This window comes from Lutzomyia longipalpis, chromosome 2 (assembly GCF_024334085.1).
Source record: "Lutzomyia longipalpis isolate SR_M1_2022 chromosome 2, ASM2433408v1".
Classification (NCBI taxonomy): Eukaryota; Metazoa; Arthropoda; class Insecta; order Diptera; family Psychodidae; genus Lutzomyia; species Lutzomyia longipalpis.
In genome coordinates, this window is record NC_074708.1 from 35,978,423 (window position 1) to 35,989,745 (window position 11,323).

General features: G+C 38.8%; 4 protein-coding genes across 5 annotated transcripts; 2 read left to right on the forward strand and 2 right to left on the reverse strand.

The window, feature by feature from the left end:
• Positions 1–301: 301 nt before the first annotated feature.
• On the reverse strand, positions 302–2,471 carry LOC129790480 (transmembrane protein 53). The gene is made up of 3 exons (XM_055827978.1): positions 1,896–2,471; positions 1,122–1,623; positions 302–1,055 (listed from the first exon to the last, which is right to left on the reverse strand). Exons 1-3 carry the CDS (start codon positions 2,135–2,137, stop codon positions 867–869), a joined length of 933 nt encoding a protein of 310 aa, XP_055683953.1. The 5' UTR covers positions 2,138–2,471; the 3' UTR covers positions 302–866.
• Positions 2,472–3,676: 1,205 nt separating this feature from the next.
• On the forward strand, positions 3,677–7,776 carry LOC129790481 (exodeoxyribonuclease). Of its 2 annotated transcripts, none has more exons than XM_055827979.1 (5): positions 3,677–3,957; positions 4,205–4,780; positions 4,845–4,916; positions 6,456–7,019; positions 7,271–7,776. In XM_055827979.1, the coding sequence occupies exons 2-5, from the start codon at positions 4,231–4,233 to the stop codon at positions 7,567–7,569; spliced, it is 1,485 nt and encodes a 494-aa protein (XP_055683954.1). In that variant the 5' UTR covers positions 3,677–3,957; positions 4,205–4,230; the 3' UTR covers positions 7,570–7,776. The 2 variants fall into 2 exon arrangements, with proteins under 2 accessions (XP_055683954.1, XP_055683955.1); XM_055827980.1 differs by having other exon boundaries at positions 3,682–3,957; positions 4,202–4,780.
• Positions 7,588–9,090, reverse strand: LOC129790483 (UDP-GlcNAc:betaGal beta-1,3-N-acetylglucosaminyltransferase-like protein 1). Its single transcript, XM_055827981.1, has 5 exons — positions 8,940–9,090; positions 8,534–8,881; positions 8,153–8,469; positions 7,809–8,097; positions 7,588–7,741 (listed from the first exon to the last, which is right to left on the reverse strand). Exons 1-5 carry the CDS (start codon positions 8,985–8,987, stop codon positions 7,661–7,663), a joined length of 1,083 nt encoding a protein of 360 aa, XP_055683956.1. The 5' UTR covers positions 8,988–9,090; the 3' UTR covers positions 7,588–7,660.
• A 76-nt stretch (positions 9,091–9,166) lies between these two features.
• LOC129790484 (alpha-ketoglutarate-dependent dioxygenase alkB homolog 4) lies at positions 9,167–10,218 on the forward strand. The gene is made up of 2 exons (XM_055827982.1): positions 9,167–9,272; positions 9,354–10,218. The coding sequence occupies exons 1-2, from the start codon at positions 9,171–9,173 to the stop codon at positions 10,170–10,172; spliced, it is 921 nt and encodes a 306-aa protein (XP_055683957.1). The 5' UTR covers positions 9,167–9,170; the 3' UTR covers positions 10,173–10,218.
• The last annotated feature ends 1,105 nt before the right edge of the window (positions 10,219–11,323 follow it).

The window sequence follows — 11,323 nt, forward strand, 5'->3', positions numbered from 1 at the left end:
GCAATGCATTTTTTCCCCGTATTTCTCACTTTTTTGCCCAAAAAAAAGTTGCTTTGAGGTTATGTCTTCGCAAAAAGTCGCTTCCAAAAAGTTGCTTCGCGAAGACGTCAACCAAAAGACACGGCCTTCTGTTCTGAGCCAATGGATAATTTTATACCCGGTAATAAATTCAAGTTTCGTGTAAAATATGTATAAAATGGCAGAAGAGAAAATCCCGCCTTTTTGTGAAAATCTTTTTTTTTTTCAATTCAAAATCGTTTGATAGAAATAAAAATATCATAAAAAAAAGAAAAAATCCATATTTTATTTAATTTTTAAAATAAAGGTAATCCTTTATTGAAATATCCATCAAACAGAAATATAAATTATCCACAAATAAAGAATTTTTATAAGTATTTTTGGTATTTTTAGTTTTTTTTTCGCTTAAATTTGATACTACACTACCTAATTTTCTGCTTTGCACGGCACAAAGTACCCTAGAATTGATTTTTTTAGTGATTACTTCTCTAAGAATTATGTCTTTATACCTGAAAATATGTCTATAATTGCAACAATCTTCGTTTTTTTTTAATTTGTCTACCAATGAAATTCCTATTAAAGCATCTCAAATTCGACAAGAAAATGCACTTCTGCTAACCAATAGATATTTTCTTTCATCAAAGGTATATTTAAGGCTGACAAAATGTCCTTTTGCTCTTGATTTTACTTCTCTCGAATAAGAAAACTATAAGTTAAGTAAAGATCTTCCGCCATCTTGCTAATATCACCAATAAAAAGTGGAAAGTTGTGCAATGTGTGTGCTGCAAGTAATTGAGAAATGTTTGATTATATTATTGTTAAAAGAGAGTATTCTTTTCTTTTAAGATTTAATCGATTTTTGTCGATGGACCAGAAGCCTGATATGATGCCAGGCAGTCGCTGATGAACCGGCATACGCATTTCACGTAGTACTGCGGATGCACAATGAAGTGTTTCACATGCTCAGACTTTTCAAAGCAGATCTTCTTCACAAAAACCCCTTTACTCTGTCGATAGTCTGCAAAACTTTCAATATCCTGCAAAACAAAAGATTTATTTCAGATATATTTGAGGTTATGATCAGATTTTGAATAATAATTTACCTGATACGGAATGATGGTGTCCTCTTTGGAGTACAAGAACATCTGTGGGCATGAATGAGTAGCATTTTTGAGATTCTTCATGGGATTCCACAGAGGTGGCTCGTGGGGGTTCCAAAAACTCCTGATAACCGAATAAACATCCTCAATTAGCCACATAACGGTCAATGTGGCGGAAATGAGGAAGGAAACGAGCCAATTGAATGATCTTTCCCTGCCATAAATTGCACTAATAGCACCATAGAGGCTCGAGAAGCGACGCTCACCCGGTGCCGAGTCAAAGATCATACCCCACACCTGAACAGGTCGAGTTGAGCGTCGCATGGCATAGTTAATATGCTGATACATGTAGGCACCGCCATTTGAGAAAACATGAAAGAAAAGTGGATGCGCATCGAAGTTCATGTCGTAGATTAATTTGAGGATCTTCTCCCCGATCACCTTTAGTGATGATCTCTTCCAGAAGAGATTCTCCACAGGCGCTGTGTAGCGAACAGTTATTAATCTTTATTGAAAAAAAATGAAAGAAGTAAAAAAAAATGTTAATTAATACTTTAAAAAATGAATGATTTTGAAGTATTCAAACAACGAAAATAAGATTAATTGAGAAAATTGATTGTAATAATCGACAATTAGATGCTGTAATGATTTTTTTCTATGGAAAGCAGTTCTATTAATAAATAATTAGGCATTAACAATCAATAATCGATTGATGGTGCTGAGTGAAACACCACAGATGCAGCAAATAAACAGTTGGGGAAATGTTTGAGATTTTACCCTCGATCTTCGTAGATTTTGGAGTACTTCATAAGATATTTATCTTGGCATCCTGCCCAACCAAGTAGAAGGACAATTGGAACAGTATTTTCGTTGTGAATAAAAACATAATCTGCCTCCGATGAAGTTCCATTTTGTTCTGCACCCCCACCGCTCTTGGATGTTGGAAATTTTATAAAATACTCCAACGAATCATCCTGACTCTGACCATCATGTGCTGAGATTTGCTGATATTTACTCATTTTTTCCCTTTGCGTTGACCCACGCACTGGATTTTGCCGGTAATTTAATTCGCACCAAACACTTGAAGTTCTGAAAAATTATTTTCCAAAGATTTCACCTTCCACCCACAATTGACACGAGATTTTCACTGTGATATGGTGTCGTTTTTAAGGGTACAGAACTGTGATTCGCAACATCAGCACCACGGGATGTCCCTTAGATTAGCCTTGGTGGAGATTCAATGGGAATTTTCACCTGGAATAATTGCAAATTTCACGATGGGGGACTAACGGAGAATATGTTTGGGGCAAGATACCGCGACAAATACATCCCTGTTGGGAATCAATAGTTGCGATTGCGCATAAATGAGCATGAAAGCATGGCATGTGCCTCGTCCAGCAGAGAGATGATAAAAGAAAAATTGATGAATCATTAATAAAAAAAAAATGCTGATGATATTAATTTTAATTTAAACAAAATACTTTAATATAAATCGCAATATCTTTGTGAGAAAGAATGTTGTGGTCGCTCTGATGATGACCATGAGAGCATATAACATGCATGAATTTATGTTGAGAACGCTTTGCCGCGTAAACTTTGAGATGTAGAAAATAGTGTTATAAGCGTGAATTATTACATTTCCTATAAAATTGGTTTTGTACGCGCCTTCAGAACTTTCATGATATTAAATTTTTTACTTAAGTAAAAGATTAAAAAAATTAAATTTCAAAAATTATTTCTTTATGTTAACAAGATTTAATGTTAGGATTCTAAAGATTCTTATTCAATAAACTTCTGAAAACAATACTGTTTGATCAATTTTATATGACAAAAATTAACTAAACAAGTTAATCTCTTGAATTTTTTAATCAATATCAGTTATTTTATTCATTTTATTATTATTAGAATTACTTTAATAATGCCCTGTGAACATAAAGATTTCTTAATGGGCTATGCATTAATTTTTACAGTCATAGAAAAACGTTAGAGCGTTGCGATCGACTGGGAGTCCTAAACATTGTGAGAAATCATTCTTTTGAAACAAAATTTTTAAACTTTATTTCTACATTTTCTTCTTGTTAATTTAAAAATCTCTTATTAAGTAAATCAATATTTTTAAAGCTTTTTTGTGCTTTTTTTCCACATTAAATTAATTATTTAATGTAATTTACTGAATTTACATAATTTGCTACATTTTCCTATCACATATTTAATTAAACTCACTTTTAAAGTTTTTAAACTAACATTATATTTCCTTATTTTAAAATTAATTTTTCTAATCCCTAAGATATTTTTTTACATTTTATTACACATTTTTCTACTTACCTTTTTGATTTTACGCCACGTCTTAAGATCTTACCAATTCTTACCTTTCTTCTCTCTCACTCTTGTACATTCAAACTCACAGAGAGTATTGCTTTCTCCCTTCACGACAATACCCGAGTAATTTTCTCGTTTTGGCGAAATGAATAAGCCAACGTCGGCTGAATATTTCGTAGACAGAGATGCAGTAATACAAGATGAGTGAGTGCGAAAGAGAGCCACAGAGTCTTTGAGAAAAGGCGCCAAAGTTGTTGTCACGTTTTCAAAAAAGCTGTGACAGCTTTCCAAGCAATTTTTCCGGGGAAGAACTCACGCCGCTGTTTTCACGCGACTTTCCGCCCTTGCAGCTACGATTTGAGGTATTTTGTGCACAGCTCCATTTTCCCGAATATCCGGGCGTGCTTTCGTTGTGTTTTGTGGTGTGGAAAATTCATTTGATTAAACTCCAGCAGGCGCCCTTTGTGCGTGAAAAACGCATTTGTTTGGCAGAAAATTCACGGACATCTTTACTTTTTGGGTAAGTGTGGGGCTCATTTCTTCCTTTTTGGGGCATCGTGGCTCCTTCTGGGGCATGTTGGGGAGTCTGGGGAGGGATTTAGGGGGGAGTTTGAGAGAATTTAAAGGGGTTTTGATGGGGAATTTCGTGAAAAGCTTTAGCCGGGAAGACGCTGAGCGGCATTTTTTCCCGGAAGCGTGGCTCCATTTGGTGGAAAATCTCCTCTAAAGGTGTGTCTGTGTGTGGGGATTTATTTTTTGTTCAGCAGGAAAGAGTGAACAGTGACGCATTCACATGGCTCCACGGAAGAAGAAGGCTGAGACAGCTGAGGAGGGTGCACAAGCAGCTCCAGAGGCAGCCGTTGAGACGAAGAAGCGCGGGAAACGCGTTGCTGAGGGTGGTGTGACAAAGAAAGCTAGTCCGGCAAAGAAGGGGCGCACAAAGAAAGCTGCCGCGGCGGCAGGAAGCCCAAAGAAGAAGGGCCGTGGGGTGAAGAAGGTGGAGGAACCAGAGAGTAGCAGCCCCACAGGATCGGCAGAAGTTGAAGAGAATAATGCAGCAGCATCCCCAGTGCGATCTCCGAAGAAGGCCACTCCGGCTAAGGCGAAGGCCACCCCAAAGAAACGTGGAGCAGCAAAGAAGGCCCCAAAGTCCCCAAAATCTCCCGTAGCTAATGGTGCCGGTGCCAAGACGGGACGAGGCAGGAAGAAGGCGACAGACGATGAAGCCCCAAAGGCAACAGGACGAGGCAAGAGGGCCGCACCCGCCGATGATGATGCAGATGAAGCCACTTCACCACCCAAAGCTAAGAAGGGAAGGCAGGCCAAAGCAACAACAACAGCAGGTAAGCTTCCTTCTTGCTTCATCTCCCGGAATCCCTTACAAACGACCCATTTTCATTCCCACAGAAGTCGAATCCAAGAGCCCAGCAAAGAGTCCAGCAAAGCGCGGCAGGAAGGCAAAAGCAGCCGCCAAGACGGGTAAATAGTTTTTGTTTGTGGGAATTTTGTGAGCCACGGCGGGCATTTCTTCTTAATTTCAAATTGAATTATTTCTTCTTTAATGAATTTTCTTTGTAATTCAAAACCAATAAGTTCAATTCCTCCTTTTTGACTCTTTAATAATTTTATAATATTTCAAAATAAATTCTGTGAGTGTCAGGATTTTTTCTAAAAAAAAAAAAGGATTGTCCAGAAATTTTCTAAAGCAGTTTTCATTTATTTATTTTCTTTAATTTTGGGCCTTATTCAGCGATGAAGAAATCTTTGAAATTCACTTTTTAATGTTGAAATTTCACTACAAAATTCAAAAATTTTAAGGGTTTCTTGGTCGCTGATTAGGGCCATTTATTTGCAAAATTTAATCGAAATTGCCGAGGGGTCTATTGCTGAGTTTATTGGCCTTTTGAAGGATTTAAAATTCGTAAACGAAAGGTCTTGATTTTTGTAGATTTTTACTAATCGGATTTGGTTTAATGATCAGATCTTATCGTTTGATAAAGGCTTTAACAGCAACGTCTAACTTTTCTAGTCAAAATGAAACTTTTGAAGTCCTTGACAACAATTTGAGGGTCTTAATTTAAGACCTTAAAGACTACGGAACATTAAGGATTTTAAGGATATTCTTTAAAGGCTACAACTCCGATCATCTTCAGTTCTAACCGGTTTTATAATTCGGTTTTGGTTAAAACGAAAGATTGCTGAGATTTTCTTCTTTGCCAATTTTTACATAAACGTTTTGGCTTTTCTCTAACTTGATGTTAAGTTTTAAGGCCCTGAACAATAGTTAAGATCCGAAGAAGTACGTAAAGTTAGGAGATTTAAAAGATTATTGTGGATCAGGCGTAACTGAACTTTATAGTCTTCAGCACTTAAGGCTTCTTCTGGTTGCGGGTTTGAATGAATTCTTTGATTTTTTTTTATACAGATAATGCTCCGGTTTTCAAGTTCAGACTCAGAAATCTTTAACTAAGTCTGTCTTAAGTTTCAGTTGTTAAAATCAGATAATCCGCGTTCAGAAGACTCTGTTGTTGTAGTCTAGTTTGTAAGTCTGCTCAAAGATCAATCCTCAAGACCTAACTAGAAAAGCCTACAAAACAGTTAGAATTTATCAAAATCGGATCAAGTTAACAGAACAGTTAGGCAATAGCTCCCTTTGGCTGTCGCGATCGCGTTTTAGGAGCGCACCGTTGCGTATTTCCTTGTGATCCCCCTTCTCCTCCCAGAAGCCCTTTGCATGTTCAGCGCAGGAAGTCACGCAGGGTAAATAATTGATGAAGTATGTGTACCTAAGTCATTAGAAGGGAGTTACAAGGATTTTTATCTCTTTCAGACGCGCGCACTGTGACCGATTTCAAAAACAAAAAAAAAGATGAATAAAAGAAAGAAAATGAGAAAAGAAAATCAATTATTTACTCTCTGTGAGGCGAGTAATTTCCCATGTGCTTTTCTATGCGCTTTTCCTTTGTTGCTTTCTGGTGGAAGCGCACAAGACATCAAAGATCGGACCTTTCTTCGCAGGGGAGAACGGTGGGGCTGAAGTGGCGAAGAAGGATGGCAAGCCGAGGGCTAATAAAACTTCCACGGACTATACGCAAATTGACTTTGGGCATAGCGCGGCGTTTAAGCTGAAGGTGGCCAGTTGGAATGTTTCGGGGATGCGGGCGTGGATCGGAAAAGGGGGCATGGAGTACATTGAGCATGAGAAGCCAGACATCTTCTGTTTGCAGGAGATAAAGTGCAAGAATGACGATATGCCGCCTGAGGCACGCGTCAAGGGCTACCATCCGTATTGGCTCTGTCACAGTGGCTACGCTGGCGTTGCCGTCTACTCCAAAACAATGCCAATGAATGTTACGTACGGCATTGGGGATGCTGAGCTGGATGAAGAAGGCCGGGCCATTACGGCGGAATTTGAGAAGTTCTACCTTGTTTGCGTCTACGTGCCGAATGCGGGGCGTGGTCTTGTAACGCTCCCAAAACGTCTTCGTTTCGACGAGAAATTCCAGGCGTTTGTTAGCAGGCTTGATCAGAACAAGCCTGTTATCATCTGCGGGGACATGAATGTGGCTCATCAGGAAATAGGTACGTTTCTAAAGCTGTACCCATATCTTTTGTTAAGAAGACGGTTTTCGTTGTTTTTTTTCTCACTTGCTCCTTGTCGTGTTGCGCTGTCACTGTCAAACAAATCGCGTTTCTTGTTTGACAGTGACAGTACGACACAATTTGACAAGGAGCAAGTGAGAAAAAAAACAACGAAAACGCGTTTCTTACAAAAAGCTTAGGTTAGGCCTTAATGAAGAAACTGTTCTAACAAAGAAAACTTCTTGAAACAGATCTGGCAAATCCCAAGACGAACAAGAAGAACGCCGGCTTCACACAGGAAGAACGAGACAGCTTGACCAAACTCTTCTGCCTCGGCTTTGTCGATACATTCCGTCATTTGTACCCGAAGCAAGCCAAAGCCTACACCTTCTGGACGTACATGATGAACGCCAGAGCGAAGAATGTAGGCTGGCGCCTTGACTACTTCATTGTCTCTGAGCGTCTAGCTCCGGCAATTGTGGATAGTATCATGCGTTCACCAGTCATGGGGAGCGATCATTGCCCCATTGTTGGGCTCTTTAACATCTAAAACTCCATTAAACATCTCAAATTAAACCTTTTTTGATAATTTTTTATTCATTTCTTTTTTTTTAATATAAAATTGTTTTTTTTTTGTACAATCAGGAAAATAAAATGTAATCAGTTCCTTCCGTGAGATTCAAACTGTTGATGTTCTCCTCAAAAGCACCATCAGTGAGATCCTGGAATGAGAATTTGGGGAGAAAGTTAAATAAAATTGTTGTTTTGATGACCATCACTGTGTCGCACCATTTTCATGCACACAACTATAGGCGGTTGAGCTTGCCGGAAATCAATTACAGGGATTTCCTGGCCACTGGTCCTCGTCACGGGATCATAGGGTTGATAGGGATGACCAATTTTCCTCAGATCTACGTCACAGAAGCACCTGATCAGCTTCCGGAAGTTTTCTGGGAGATCTCGATAGAAGCGCCTGCCCTGCTTCCCGGCATTCCAAATTGTGAATCCTGCATTCCAGGGAGGTTTACACAGAACATTCTCTATTAAATGCTTCATCCTGAGATTCCAGATTGTCTCCCTGAAGGTAAGAAGGTGAGAAGATCTTCAAAAGAATCTTCCTCATAAGTACTCACCAATTGATGGAGAATGTTGTGGCTCCTTCGTGGTATCTGTAGCGTAGAACAGTGTCGTCCAGTCTGAAGACTTCCCCTCCCAAATCCAGGTGCTTCAGGAAAAAAATTGAATCTTCAGGTGTACCTTTACCTGCTTCTGAAAATCCTCCAACAGCCAGGAAGACATCTCTGTGAAAGAACCACGTTGGCATTACCACTGTTGGCCCGTGGGATGTATAAATTTGTACCCTAAGCTTCTCCTGAGGCAGTTCATTTGCCCATCTTGTGAATCTCTCTGTGGATCCCTCAGGATCTCGCAGGAATCTTCCTCCAATGATCTGAAAGAAAATCATTTTTTAGTCAATTTTGAAGGAGAATCTGGAGAAAATGTAATAATCTCACAGCACGTGGGTGCTTCCTAGCCATTTCCAACTGCTTAGAACATCTACAGGGGAGCATCTCATCATCAATGTCCAGGAAGCAGAGAAATTCCCCAGAAGATGCTTCAATGGCTCGATTCCTTCCGAATCCCACACCTCTGGGGCATCCGGATGTATTTTTTGTTATGAGAAGCTTTATTGATTTTTCCATAAATCTAGATGTCCATTCCAGAAGCTTCTGGACTGTATTATCCGTGCTGGAATCGTCAAAAATTGAAATCTCCCGCACAGTGTCATCTTCCTGCTGCAGAATTGATTCCATACACGAATCCACCCATTTTTCGCCATTCAGCACAGTTACAATGATACTCTGTAAGAAGATCTTTAGATTTTCATCAATTCTTCATTAAATCCTCTTCTGGACTCACCACAAATCGCTCTGAAATTCGGGGTCTTTCCTGCACATCCGGATCCATTGGCTTTGCTATTTTTTACATTTTCTACATTTATTACACGCGATTTTTACGTGTAAGAAATTCAATGAATTTAAGTTTGAGGTTATGTTGACTATTCTGTCTTCAAGAAGAGTATTGAGAGTGTCTCATTTCTTGTGGATTTTTCCAGTTATTCCTAGTTAATCCTTTAAAATCTGAGTAAAAATGGATTACCCAAGACCTTGTGGATGCAAAGGACGTAGATCTTGTCTTCTGTGTGAGAATGAATACGGAATAAAACAAGAAAACTTCCTGGCCAAATATCAGGTAATGTCTTCCTCAATTATTTTGATTTTAACAATAAAATCATCTAAAATTCCACTAAATATCCTTTGAAATTCATTTCAGGAGCTCTCATCTTATGTTTTCTGCTACAAATGCGAAAAACTCATCCCCGGATGGGATGTTGATAGAGTTCTGGAGGAACATGAGAATCACAGTGAAGGAATTGATTTTCCGGGAATTCTCGTTCTTCCGGACTTTATCACAGACTCGGAGGAGGAGGAGTTAATGTGTGGTATTGATGGGATGCCTTGGGATACATCCCAGAGTGGGAGGAGGAAGCAAAACTTTGGCCCAAAGACAAATTTTAAGAAGATGAAACTTCAGCCGGGGCAATTTCGGGGATTTCCTGGATTTTCTCGCTTTGTCCAGGAAAAATTCAACACAGTTTCACTCCTGAAGGATTATCAGACAATAGAGCAGTGCTCATTGGAGTATGATCCACTCAGGGGAGCCTCAATTGATCCACATATTGATGATTGTTGGATTTGGGGCGAGAGGGTTGTTACTGTGAACTGCTTGACGGATTCCGTACTCACCCTGGCACCCTATCATGGTGATAAACAGAGGTACAATCTCTGCCTTGTGGACTCCTACCGAGAGCATCTTATTGAACCCTTGGAGGAAGCTAAAAAGTGTCCGGAAGAGGATATTTTGGTGAGGATTCCAATGCCAAGGAGATCCCTGATTGTCTTGTACGGCCCTCCGCGGTACCAATGGGAGCATTCTGTTCTCCGGGAGGATATCAAGGAAAGAAGAGTTTGCATTGCCTACAGAGAATTCACCCCAAAATACCTCAATGGCTCCAATGAAGCCGCCCAGGAAGTTCTACAACGCGCCAGGAAGTTTTTCTCGCAGCCGGAAGAAGATTCCTGTTCAAGGTAAACATAAAACTCCACGTATTTTGTAAATAAAATGAAATTTTACTGGATTTTATGAAATTTTGAGGATTTTTTGGGAAAATTTGCTCCAAGGAGTCTTCAAGGAGTCCCTGCTATTGCAATCGACTGAGGAATCGCTTCTAGTTCAGTAGAATTAATGTGTTTTCTAACCTCAACCTCAAAATAATTAAAAAGACATGTGTAGTCCCAATTTTTTCAGGAACAGCTCAGAATTTGATTCTGATTGATTTCCCGTTGAAATTGGGGTCATACAGGTTGAGGCCATTGAGCATTCCCATTTTCATTTTCACCATACAATTTTCCAAGAATTTGAATTTAGGTTGACAAATTTATATAAGGGGCCTTCAATGTAGGATTGTGCATAATACATTTTCTAGTGCGTAGCTCCTTTACAAAAGGAAACTGAACTATTTTTTTACAATATTTTTTTTTTTAATAAATCTTTTCAAGCGTGTAGCGTCGTTGTAAAAATTAAACTACTTCTTTTATTAGTATTTTTTTTTTACAAAAATGGTGGCTTTTGTTTCATAAAATATTGCATAAAGTTGTAGAGTTTTGTAAAACCTACCAATTAAGGCAAAATCGAACAAGTAGAACAGAAGATATGGCTCTTAGAACTTGTCAAATTCAGAAATTTTTCAAATGGTTATAAATGACTAGACTATGTATTGTCGATTTATGCCTTATTTTGAAGTAATTTTTTGGTCTTAATTCGCACAGAACGCATAAATTGTGCAAATAGAACAAAAGTTTTTTTTTGCAACTTTTAAGGCAAAAAAATGTAAGATTTTGTTCTTACAAAAGATTTTTCAATGCTAGGATATCATTCTCCACGCATCTGGACGCATAGACTCGCGAAAAGTGTTGAATTTGAGGTTCCTTTTGGACTTTTGCACAACCGCATAACTATGCACAATCCTACATTGAAGGTCCCTTATATAAATATGTCAACCTTTTATTTTTATGACCACCCGTGGCGCCAGTTGTTGAATTTTATTCAAATTCTTGGAAAATTGTGTGGCGAAAATGAAAATGGGAAAATGCTCAGAGAGCACAACCTGTATGACCCCAATTTTAACAGGAAATCAATCAGAATCAAATTCTGAGCCGATCCTGAAAAAATTGAAACTACAT